At 38.1% G+C, this 13266-nt stretch overlaps 1 protein-coding gene across 1 annotated transcript in view; it reads left to right on the forward strand.

The window, feature by feature from the left end:
* Positions 1-13266, forward strand: part of DYNC1LI1 (dynein cytoplasmic 1 light intermediate chain 1) — a gene marked incomplete at its 5' end in the record, with an annotated part of 46448 nt that overhangs the window by 23977 nt on the left and 9205 nt on the right. The window contains 3 exons of the mRNA XM_079712399.1: positions 483-713; positions 9778-9947; positions 12463-12556. Coding sequence (XP_079568525.1) covers positions 483-713; positions 9778-9947; positions 12463-12556 — 495 coding nt within the window. The remainder of the gene's footprint in view (positions 1-482; positions 714-9777; positions 9948-12462; positions 12557-13266) is intronic.

A 13266-nucleotide genomic window follows, 5' to 3' on the forward strand; every position in this document is an offset into this window, starting at 1 on the left:
CTCAACTTTTCAGTTCATTTTCTCTCCGACAGTGAAATAATAGTATCCTGTGATTGTTTTGCCCTCTTTTTACCATCGTCTCATTTTTCGACATGAAAGTGTCATTTACTCCCCAGCTTTTCTTATCTGATCAGCCATTTTTTTCTTCTATAGATCACTTGCCTTCTCATTTTCGTATATAATAACTTGAATATGCATGGCTCTATCTGCTGATGGTAAGAATAGAAACATGTTACTCAGTCTGTGGTTTGGGATTGAGAAATATGAAGTAGAGGATGCTGATTTTCTGTGTTGGCAGTTAAATCATTTTCTTGAGTATTCATTAGCACTTTACTGAATTGGTAGATGTAACCCAAGTAGGTGAACCTTGCCAAAGGAGACATCTCCTGTGGAGATGCCTTAAAATACCAAGTAGTATTGTTAGTTGGCTGATGAAATGACTTTATCCTGTTGCCTTGGTAACTTTCTTTTGTCTGTTGTAGATCAAACAAGATGTAATGTATGGATCTTGGATGGAGACCCGTATCACAAAGGCCTCCTTAAATTTTCACTGGATGCCATTTCTCTGAAGGACACTCTAGTTATGTTGGTTGTTGATATGTCAAAGCCTTGGACTGCTTTGGATTCTTTACAGAAATGGGCAAGTGTTGTTAGAGAACACATTGACAAATTGAAAATTCCTCCTGAAGAAATGAAAGAAATGGAACAAAAGTGTGAGTAGTCTAGAAAATATAGATTTCAAAGACAAAATGTCCTAGCTGACTATCAGAATTTTTAGGAACTTTTGACTTTGAATAAGGTTTAATGAAGGAAACTCAATGAGACTACTGCTTTTGAAATTCAGTTTGAATGATGTGCTGTTTTAATATAGTTTTACATTGGAAACATATACATAATGGCAGACTCTTTAGTAGAGGCGCCTCTTCTTCTTTGCCAAAAGGCCGTATGTGTTCATTTTGGAAAGCGGGTTTTCAGGATAAAAAAATTTGAATCTTCAGCTGCTCATTTTCAGTAGTCTCGTTTCTTGATAAGTAGAACAATCTTTACTAACCTTGTCAAATGAAGTATGTCCATAACGATGTTGAGTAACAACATAAATATAAAGATGTTAAGCTGGTTTTATGATTTACAAAGTACATAATATATTTTGTACATGCCCATGTAAGTTGGAAATTTTCATGGAAATTATGAAAATGATACGGGTCATTTCTTTTTTTTTTTTTTTTGCGGTTCGCGGGCCTCTCACTGCTGTGTCCTCTCGATACGGGTCATTTCTAACAAGTTGTAAGCCACTTGTCATAGTTCTTAATTTCACTGAGAGCTCTTCATGTGTCAGTGTTGCACTTTGCTTAAGAAAATATACGGGGGCTTCCCTGGTGGCGCAGTGGTTGAGAGTCCGCCTGCCAATGCAGGGGACACGGGTTTGTGCCCCGGTCTGGGAGGATCCCACATGCCGCAGAGCGGCTGGGCCCGTGAGCCATGGCCGCTGGGCCTGCGCGTCCGGAGCCTGTGCTCCACGACGGGAGGAGCCACAGCAGTGAGAGGCCGCAAAAAAAAAAAAAAAAAAAAAAGATATGCTGCTGTTCTTTGCTATTGTTAGCCGATAACTTTTAGGGGAAATTTGACAGCTTACTGGAATTTATATGCACGGAAATAGTAAAAACTTAAGAGAATGTATGTCCTAAATTATTGAAAAGAATGTCTAACTGCTTTTAATCTATACCTTTTTTTCCTTGTTGGCCATTACCTCTGAGGCTTTTTTTCCCCCTCTCTAATAAGTTTATGCTATAGTAGTCGGTGGTTTTCAGTGTGTGGTCCTAAGACCAGCAGCATCAGTATCAGTACAGTTGAGAGCTTGTCAGAAATACACATTCTCAGGCCCTTTCCCAGACTGCTGAATCAGAAACTTCTGGTGCATGCTAAAACTTGAGAACCAGTTAGATTTCAGCCTCTGATTTGAAGGGTGATAGCTACCAGAGCTGCTAAAGGTATACGTATGCCCCTCTGTTCCTGGTGAAATCATGCTCAACTGTTCAAGATTCCCTCTTCCTGACACCGTGTAAGTTTAGGACAGTTTTCCTTCTTTGTGGCTCTATATAATATTCCCACATATACTGTTTTAATCCTGTGCTGTGGATAATTTGTTTCCAAATTTGTTGTTTTGCCTTTAAACATGAAAATCAGTTGTATGGAAATCACTGTGTGTGTCACTGGTCCCTTAAGAATTCCTTGAAGAGTAATTACTAAATTAAAGTATACATTGTTAACGCTCTTGGTATATTCACATTAACTTTTTTCTTATTCAAACAGAAAATCACAAAAATGATAATCATCCTCATCAGTTCACTCAGTCCCATGTAATTAATTTTTTTTTCATCTTAATCTTTTGTTAGCACTTTTATGAATTCATCAGTTTTCCATTAGAGTTCTGAAAATGCTCATTCATTCACTTCAGCAGTATAGTCAGTTACCAGAAACCTGTACTTGTCAGAGTCTTTTCCATGAATTCCTTGAAGATGAAACCCTTTTATAGGAACATTTTTGCAAAAGCATCAGAGTACACCCGGAACTCTCTGTAAATGACAAAAGACTTAAAAATGACCATGGTTAAAGATTTGATGAAAGTTAATAATAATGCAATTGACAAGGAAATTTAGTTATTTCTGAGATATACATTTTGAAGTAATAACTAGAATTATGACTTACAACATTATACTAGAACATATAAGATTTTTACAAATTTCATGTAATGTCTGAAACATTTATATTAACATATTTCCATACAAATAACCCAAAGAAAGTTTAGTATTAGTTTCTTTGTTTGTTTGTTTTTTTATACTGCATGTTCTTATTAGTCATCAGTTTTATACACATCAGTGTATACATGTCAATCCCAATCGCCCAGTTCAGCACACCACCATCCCCACCCCACCACAGTTTTCCCCCCTTGGTGTCCATATGTTTGTTCTCTACATCTGTGTCTCAACTTCTGCCCTGCAAACCGGTTCATCTGTACCATTTTTCTAGGTTCCACATACAAGCGTTAATATACAATATTTGTTTTTCTCTTTCTGACTTACTTCACTCTGTATGACAGTCTCTAGATCCATCCACGTCTCAACAAATGACTCAATTTCGTTCTTTTTTAATGGCTGAGTAATATTCCATTGTATATATGTACCACATCTTTATCCATTCGTCTGTCGATGGGCATTTAGGTTGCTTCCATGACCTGGCTATTGTAAATAGTGCTGCAATGAACATTGGGGTGCATGTGTCTTTTTTTTTTTTTTTTTTCTTCGGTATGCGGGCCTCTCACTGCTGTGGCCTCTCCCGTTGTGGAGCACAGGCTCCGGACGCGCAGGCTTAGCGGCCATGGCTCACAGGCTCAGCCGTTCCACAGCATGTGGGATCTTCCCGGACCGGGGCACGAACCCATGTCCCCTGCATTGGCAGGCGGACTCTCAACCACTGCGCCACCAGGGAAGCCCGCATGTGTCTTTTTGAATTATGGTTTTCTCTGGGTATATGCCCAGTAGTGGGATTGCTGGATCATATGGTAATTCTGTTTTTAGTTTTTTAAGGAACCTCCATACTGTTCTCCATAGTGGCTGTATCAGTTACATTTCCCACCAACAGTGCAAGAGGGTTCCCTTTTCTCCACACCCTCTCCAGCATTTGTTGTTTGTAGATTTTCTGATGATGCCCATTCTAACTGGTGTGAGGTGATACCTCAGTGTAGTTTTGATTTGCATTTCTCTAATAATTAGTGATGTTGAGCAGCTTTTCATGTGCTTCTTGGCCATCTGTATGTCTTCTTAGGAGAAATGCCTATTTAGGTCTTCTGCCTATTTTTGGATTGGGTTGTTTGTTTTTTTAATATTGAGCTGCATGAGCTGTTTATATATTTTGGAGATTAATCCTTTGTCCATTGATTCGTTTGCGAACATTTTCTCCCATTCTGAGGGTTGTCTTTTCGTCTTGTTTATGGTTTCCTTTGCTGTGCAAAAGCTTTTACGTTTCATTAGGTTCCATTTGTTTATTTTTGTTTTTATTTCCATTACTCTAGGAGGTGGATCAATAAAGATCTTGCTGTGATTTTTGTCAAAGAGTGTTCTTCCTATGTTTTCCTCTAAGAGTTTTATAGTGTCCGGTCTTACATTTAGGTCTCGAATCCATCTTGAGTTTATTTTTGTGTATGGTGTTAGGGAGTGTTCTAATTTCATTCTTTTACATGTAGCTGTCCAGTTTTCCCAGCACTGCTTACTGAAGAGACTGTCTTTTCTCCATTTTATATCTTTGCCTTCTTTGTCATAGATTAGTTGACCATAGGTGCGTGGGTTAATCTCTGGGCTTTCTATCTTGTTCCATTGATCTGTGTTTCTGTTTTTGTGCCAGTACCATATTGTCTTGATTACTGTAGCTTATTGTAGTATAGTAAGTTACTTACTTGATTACTTCAGACTTACTGTAGTATAGTCTGAAGTCAGGGAGTCTGATTCCTCCAGCTCCGTTTTTTTCCCTCAAGACTGCTTTGGCTATTCGGGATCTTTTGTGTCTCCATACAAATTTTAAGATGATTTGTTCTAGTTCCGTAAAATATGCCATCGGTAATTTGATAGGGATTGCATTGAATCTGTAGATTGTTTTGAGTAGTATAGTCATTTTCACAATATTGATTCTTCCAATCCAAGAACATGGTATATCTCTCCATCTGTTGGTATCATCTTTAATTTCTTTCATCAGTGTCTTATAGTTTTCTGCATACAGGTCTTTTGCTTCCCTAGGTAGGTTTATTCCTAGGTGTTTTATTCTTTTTGTTGCAATGGTAAATGGGAGTGTTCCCATAATTTCTCTTTCAGATTTTTCATCATTAGTGTATAGGAATGCAAGAGATTTCTGTTCATTAATTTTGTATCCTGCAACTTTACCAAATTCATTGATTACCTGTAGTAGTTTTCTGGTGGCATTTTTAGGATTCTCTATGTGTAGTATCATGTCATCTGCAAACAGTGACAGTTTTACTTCTTCCTTTCCAATTTATATTCCTTTTATTTCTTTTTCTTTTCTGATTGCCATGGCTAGGACTTCCAAAACTATGTTGAATAATAGTGGTGAGAGTGGACATCCTTGTCTCGTTCCTGATCTTAGAGGAAATGCTTTCAGTTTTTCACCATTGAGAATGATGTTGGCTGTGGCTTTGTTGTATATGGCCTTTATTGTATTGAGGTAGGTTCCCTCTATGCCCACTTTCTGGAGAGTTTTTATCATAAATGGGTGTTGAATTTTGTCAAAAGCTTTTTCTGCATCTATTGAGATGATCATATGGGTTTTATTCTTCAGTTTGTTAATATGGTGTATCACATTGATTGATTTGCGTATATTGAAGAATCCTTGCATCTCTGGGATAAATCCCACTTGATCATGGTGTATGATCCTTTTAATGTGTTGTTGGATTCTGTTTGCTAGTATTTTGTTGAGGATTTTTGCATCTGTATTCATCAGTGATACTGGTCTGTAATTTTCTTTTTTTGTAGTATCTTTGTCTGGTTTTGGTATCAGAGTGATGGTGGCCTCAAAGAATGAGTTTGAGAGTGTTCCTTCCTCTGCAATTTTTTCGAAGAGTTTGAGAAGGGTGGGTGTTAGCTCTTCTCTAAATGTTTGATAGAATTCACCTGTGAAGCCATCTGGTCCTGGACTTTTGTTTGTTGGAAGATTTTTTTTTTTTTAAGTTATTTTATTTTATTTTATTTTATTTATTTATTTATTTTTTGCGCTACGTGGGTCTCTCATTGTTATGGCCTTCTCCCGTTGCGGAGCACAGGCTCCGGACGCGCAGGCCCAGCGGCCATGGCTCATGGGCCCAGCCGCTCTGCGGCATGTGGGATCTTCCCGGACCGGGGCATGAACCCGTGTCCCCTGCATCGGCAGGCGGACTCTCAACCACTGCGCCACCAGGGAAGCCCTGTTGGAAGATTTTTAATCACAGTTTCAATTTCATTCCTTGTGATTGGTCTGTTCATATTTTCTATTTCTTCCTGGTACAGTCTTGGAAGGTTATACCTTTCTAAGAATTTGTCCATTTCTTCCAGGTTGTCCATTTTATTGGCATAGAGTTGCTTGTAGTAGTCTCTTAGGATGCTTTGTATTTCTGTGGTGTCTGTTGTAACTTCTCCTTTTTCATTTCTAATTTTATTGATTTGAGTCCTCTCCCTCTTTTTCTTGATGAGTCTGACTAATGGTTTATCAATTTTGTTTATCTTCTCAAAGAACCAGCTTCTAGTTTTATTGATCTTTGCTATTGTTTTCTGTTTCTATTTCATTTATTTCTGCTCTGATCTTTATGATTTCTTTCCTTCTGCCAACTTTGGGTTTTGTTTGTTCTTCTTTCTCTAGTTCCTTTAGGTGTAAGGTTAGTTTGTTTATTTGAGATTTTTTTTGTTTCTTGAGGTAGGCTTGTATAGCTATAAACTTCCCTCTTAGAACTGCTTTTGCTGCATCCTACAGGTTTTGGATCGTCGTGTTTTCAGTGTCATTTGTCTCTAGGTATTTTTTGATTTCCTCTTTGATTTCTTCAGTGATCTCTTGATTATTTAGTAATGTATTGTTTAGCCTCCATGTGTTTGTGTTTTTTACGTTTTTTCCCCTGTAATTGATTTCTAATCTCATAGCGTTGTGGTCAGAAAAGATGCTTGATATGATTCCAGTTCTCTTAAATTTACTGAGGCTTGATTTGTGACCCAAGATGTGGTCTATCCTGGACAATGTTCCGTGCGCACTTGAGAAGAAAGTGTAATCTGCTGTTTTTGGATGGAATGTCCTATAAATACCAATTAAATCTATCTGGTCTGTTGTGTCATTTAAAGCTTGTGTTTCCTTATTTATTTTCATTTTGGACGATCTGTCCATTGGTGTAAGTGCAGTGTTAAAGTCCCCCACTATTATTGTGTTACAGTCGATTTCCTCTTTTATAGCTGTTAGCAGTTGCCTTATGTATTGAGGTGCTCCTATGTTGGGTGCATATATATTTATAATTGTTATATCTTCTTCTTGTATTGATCCCTTGATCATTATGTAGTGTCCTTCCTTGTCTCTTGTAACATTCTTTATTTTAAAGTCTATTTTATCTGATATGAGTATTGCTACTCCAGCTTTCTTTTGGTTTCCATTTGCATGGAATATCTTTTTCCATCCCCTCACTTTCAGTCTCTATGTGTCCCTAGGTCTGAAGTGGGTCTCTTGTAGACAGCATATAGATGGGTCTTGTTTTTGTATCCATTCAGCAAGCCTGTGTCTTTTGATTGGAGCATTTAATCCATTCACGTTTAAGGTAATTATTGATATGTATGTTCCTATGACCATTTTCTTAATTGTTTTGGGTTTGTTTTTGTAGATCCTTTTCTTCTCTTGTGTTTCCCACTTAGAGAAGTTCCTTTAGCATTTGCTGTAGAGCTGGTTTGGTGGTGCTGAATTCTCTTAGCTTTTGCTTGTCTGTAAAGCTTTTGATTTCTCCATCAAATCTGAATGAGATCCTTGCCAGATAGAGTAATCTTGGTTGTAGGTTCTTCCCTTTCATCACTTTAAGTATATCATGCCACTCCCTTCTGGCTTGTAGAGTTTCTGCTGAGAAATCAGCTGTTAACCTTATGGGAGTTCCCTTGTAGGTTATTTTTCATTTTATCCTTGCTGCTTTTAGTAATTTTCTTTGTCTTTAATTTTTGCCGATTACTATGTGTCTTGGCATGTTTCTCCTTGGGTTTATCCTGTATGGGACTCACTGCGCTTCCTGGACTTGGGTGGCTGTTTCTTTTCCCATGTTAGGGAAGTTTTTGACTATAATCTCTTCAGATATTTTCTCTGGTCCTTTCTCTCTCTCTTCTCCTTCTGGGACCCCTATAATGCAAATGTTGTTGCGTTTAATGTTGTCCCAGAGGTCTCTTAGGCTGTCTTCATTTCTTTTCATTCTTTTTCTTTATTCTGTTCCGCATCAATGAATTCCACCATTCTGTCTTCCAGGTCACTTATCCGTTCTTCTGCCTCAGTTATCCTGCTATTGGTTCCGTGTGGTGTAGTTTTCACTTCAGTTATTGTATTGTTAATCTCTGTTTGTTCTTTAATTCTTCCAGGTCTTTGTGAAACATTTCTTGCATCATCTTGATCTTTGCCTCCATTCTTTTTCCAAGGTCCTGGATCATCTTCACTATCATTATTCTGAATTCTTTTTCTGGAAGGTTGCCTATCTCCACTTCATTTAGTTGTTTTTCTGGGGTTTTATCTTGTTCCTTCATCTCGTACGTAGCCCTCTGCCTTTTCATCTTGTCTGTCTTTCTGTGAATGTGATTTTTGTTCCACAGGCTGAAGTATTGTAGTTCTTCTTACTTCTGCTGTCTGCCCTCTGGTGGATGAGGCTACCTAAGAGGCTTGATGAGAGGGACTGGTGGTGGGTAGAGCTGACTCTTGCTCTGGTGGGCAGAGCTCAGTAAAACTTTAATCCACTTGAGTGTTGATGGGTGGGGCTGGGTTCCCTCCCTGTCGGTTGTTTGGCCCAAGGCAACCGAACACTGGAGCCTACCTGGGCTCTTTGGTGGGGCTAATGCCAGACTCTTGGAGGGCTCACGCCAAGGAGTCCTTCCCAGAACTTCTGCTGCCAGTGTCCTTGTCCCCACGGTGAGCCACAGCCACCCCCCGCCTCTGCAGGAGACCCTCCAACAGTAGCAGGTAGGTCTGGTTCAGTTTCCCCTGGGGTCACTGCTCCTTCCCCTGGGTCCCGATGCGCACACTACTTTGTGTGTGCCCTCCAAGAGTGGAGTCTCTGTTTCCCCCAGTCCTGTCGAAGTCCTGCCATCAATTCCCACTAGGCTTCAAAGTCTGATTCTCTAGGAATTCCTCCTCCCGTTGCCGGACCCCCAGATTGGGGCTCAGAACCTTCACTCCAATGGGTGGACTTCTGTGGTATATGTGTTCTCCAGTCTGTGAGTAACCCACCCAGCAGTTATGGGATTTGATTTTACTGTGATTGCGCCCCTCCTACCGTCTCATTGTGGCTTCTCCTTTGTCTTTGGATGTGGGGTATCTTTTTTGGTGAGTTCCAGTGTCTTCCTGTCGATGATTGTCCAGCAGCTAGTCGGGATTCTCGTGTTCTTGCAAGAGGGAGTGAGAGCACGTCCTTCTACTCCGCCATCTTGGTTCCTCTCCCACGTTAACTTTTTTTTTAAGTGAAGGTTTTGGCAATTCTGCAAACGAGTTCTAAAAACTTACTAGTATTGGTAATATCTCCCTAGTTTTTATGGGGGTTATAGGATAAACATGGCTCAAGATTGCACCTAGGTAAAGAGGAGGAGACCTGAATAAAGGGTTTTGAGAAAGGAAGTTAATATTAGAAAGCCATCTGGAACTGTCTTTTAGATTGTGGAAACCTTCCCCCCCCCCATATTTATTTTTTCTTTTATCCTTTCAGCGCTGTTTGTGAATTAGAGAGGGTAGAGGGACAGAGCTCAATTGTGACTTGCCCACAGTAATTTGCACAGATTGAACCAGGCCTGCATTGAACCCCACTCTTTGGAGCCACTCAGTGTTTTATTCTGCCTCCTGATAATTAATGTGGGTCCAGAGTTTCTGTACTGTCTTTGAATTGGATTTCTCAAAACCTTTTTGTTTCTTAACACAAGACTAAGTGTGAACTCTAGTAACATATGTATTTAGATGGCAGAAAAGCTACCTGCTGAAATAAAGAGCCATTTCTAAACTATGTATTAAATTACTTACTTTGATTTTCAGTGATTAGAGACTTTCAAGAATATGTAGAGCCAGGAGAAGATTTCCCAGCTTCTCCTCAGAGAAGAAATACCGCATCACAGGAGGACAAAGACGACAGTGTGGTTTTACCTCTGGGTGCAGATACACTGACACAGAACTTGGGCATTCCAGTACTAGTAGTTTGCACAAAGGTTAGTTTGCTTCCTACAGATTCTACTACTGATACTAACCAAGGGTGAACAACTGTTTTATTTTGTAGGCTTCTTTTGGAGTTGACACATTAGTTTTCCTAGGTAACTTTTCTTAATAAGTAGATATAATAGTTTAAAATATTGAATGATATTCACATGTTTGTTTTGTGAACTTAATCATAGTTTTCTTTGAAAGAAAATGTTACTTCAGATATTCTAAAATTTGTGATCAAATTTCATTTTCCTAATTCCAGTTAGACTTCAAATTGTATAGTCAGTTTAGTAGAGATAGTTACAGGTAAGATGAAAACTATCAACTTTATAAAATAAACTATTTTTCCACAGTAAGTTTTATATACTAATATCTTGATATTAGAAAATGTACTTAAAATAAAATAGACTTAATTTTAAAGGTGTATCAATAATCATTATGTAAAGTTGATACGCAGTTATCAAAGGCCTTTTATTTATTTAAGAGATTCTGGAAGGATTACTATTATAAAAATTCTGTTAGGGGCTTCCCTGGTGGCACAGTGGTTGAGAGTCCGCCTGCCGATGCAGGGGACACGGGTTCGTGCCCTGGTCCGGGAGGATCCCACAGGCCGCAGAGCGGCTGGGCCCATGAGTCATGGCCACTGGGCCTGCGCGTCCGGAGCCTGTGCTCCGCAACGGGAGAGGCCACAACAGTGAGAGGCCCGCGTACCACAAAAAAAAAAAAAAAATTCTGTTAATGTAGTTCTGTCACTGTATACACTTTATAATACAATCAAATTTCCTTTAAAAAATAATTTATAGTTCATCTTCTCCCCATTTGGTCCTAAGTAGTATGTCTTTACTGTGTAAGCCATGGAATAGTTAAGATAATTACAGAACATATAAACACTTTTGAGATCTAAAATTATTATGTTTTTTGTAATGTAAAATTTTCACATCTAAATGAAGGAGGGTGTGGAATTTATTCACGTTTGGAATAAAAATGATAAAAAAATGTAAATATAGCTTAAGTTTTACTTTAAACACTACAAAAATTATCAATAACAAAGGAATGTGGGGGAGCATTTAAAATAATTAAGTCAAAGTCTATTGTCTGCTTTTCAAATGGTGATTCAGGTGTAGTTAATTACTTATATCTTTTGCATAAAACTGTGCTTAAACTCTTAAAATAGAATCCTTTTGTCTGCGGTTTGTTTGGGTTTTATTTTGTTTGGCAAAGAGCTGTTTATTGGCAGATATTTTCCTGTTTTTACACCACAACTTGCCTTATAAAAAGCTCTTTATTTTCCAAAGAAAAAATGTCAAGCTTTAAGGGGACCCGAATCAGTATCAAATGAGTCATAGATTCATAAAATTTTCAAGCCAAAAGAGATCATCTACAGTATTTCACAGAATCTAAGACACCGTCAGTTCTGCTTCAGTTTAAGAGCTTTTAAAGTGTGAGGGGGGATGGGGGAATGTGTGTCTCAGGATAGATGAAGAATGGTAGTTCAACTCAGTTTAAAGATGCTTGAAATTGAGACTCAGAGAGACTAGGTTTTTTGCCAGATCCTCATATTTCAGTTAAAAATGTTTAAAAAAGTTTACTAAACTATCATGCTTCACCAAAAATGTCATAAGTCAACAGTATAATAATTATAAGTATCTTTAATAATTTGAAATAATTACTCTCAGTGTTCTATATAACATGGACAGTATGCGTTTTTTCATGTTATATAAGGAGACTGTTCTATGTTGTATATATGCATAACAAAAAATTACATATCAAAAAAATGACATCAAATTTGCCCCCAAACTAATATTAGGTATGATGGACATTGTTTATTTTTAGATTTAATAACCTTCAATTCTCAAAAGTTTTGATGAAGTTATTTGGATATCATGATGTTTGAACATGCCTTAATTTTTTTCCTAACATTTTTTTTGTAGCAAGCAGAATTCAGAATTGTTTCATTGATTTGTACAGGTGACATTTCAGAAATAGCCTGTAATTCCCCTTTTTTGCTGTTGGTGAAATTGAAGTGAGAGTGAATAAAAGCTCCAGAAAATAAATAAAAGTCAATTAAGAGCTATCAAATAAGCAGAGGAACAAAGGGGAAATAGTGAGAGGTGCAGACTCCCTGGATATACAGAGTGTTTTATAGAACTAGAATAGATTTTAGATCTTAAAAACTTTGTTCTAGGACATAAGTCGTTGAGTTAGCAAGTATGACCGCCCATTATAAGCTTGTCCTGATATTCTTTATTCCTTTATGTACTAAAACTTTCCCTTTGGTGTTCTTATCACATTCAATATATCATAGAAATCAGTGCTTTTTAAAGAAATAAAAGTATTCATTAGTCTTAAGACTCCAACTAAAAGTCTCTAGACATATAGGAGTAATTAATATTCTAGGTTCTACTGATCAGTCACTGTATCAGAGTGGTAGTTTTGTGATATTCCCTCACCCAACATTGAACTGTTTAAATCATTATATTATTATTTAAAGTTAATATTGTTTTTTAAATTATTCTAACTCAGTGTGATGCCATTAGTGTGTTGGAGAAAGAACATGACTACAGAGATGAGCATTTCGATTTTATTCAGTCTCATATCCGGAAGTTTTGTTTACAGTGTATCCTTTTAATACATTGATTGGTGCAGTGTTCCTTAGCTGTTTGTTTGTTTAAGTAAAGGAATAAATTGATGACTTCAGAAATTCCATAAACTTTTTTCCTCCTGCCTCTGGTTGGAAATTTCAATTCCCAAATCATTTATATCTAGGTATTTTGAGATATAAAAGCAAGTATTGAAATATGTAACTTTGATTTGCTGTTTTTAAAATACTGTGATTAAGAAAAATAATGATCAGACTTATGTAGAAAATTCTAATAAGTTGGCATTGAAAACATTCTCGCTGAAAACTGGTATTTATTTCTTGGGGGTGGGTGGTAGGGAAAGATCAATATTTGGGTTTGTGTGTTTTTGTTTTTAATTTGTTTGGTATGTTATCTCCACTATAGTCTAATGCAATGGTTTTTAAATATGGCTGTGCCCATCTAAGACTTACTGAATTGGAACATTCCAAGGGGAGGCTGGAGAATCTATGCTGAATTTTTTTTTTTTTTTTTTTTTTTTTTTTTGCGGTACGCGGGGCTCTCACTGTTGTGGCCTCTCCCGTTGCGGAGCACAGGCTCCGGACATGCAGGCTCAGCGGCCATGGCTCACGGGCCCAGCCGCTCCGCGGCACGCGGGATCTTCCCGGACCGGGGCACGAACCCATGTCCCCTGCATCGGCAGGCGGACTCTCAACCACTGCGCCACCAGGGAAGCCCCTATGCTGAA

This window comes from Hyperoodon ampullatus (assembly GCF_949752795.1).
Source record: "Hyperoodon ampullatus genome assembly, chromosome: 10".
NCBI classification, from domain to species: domain Eukaryota; kingdom Metazoa; phylum Chordata; class Mammalia; order Artiodactyla; family Ziphiidae; genus Hyperoodon; species Hyperoodon ampullatus.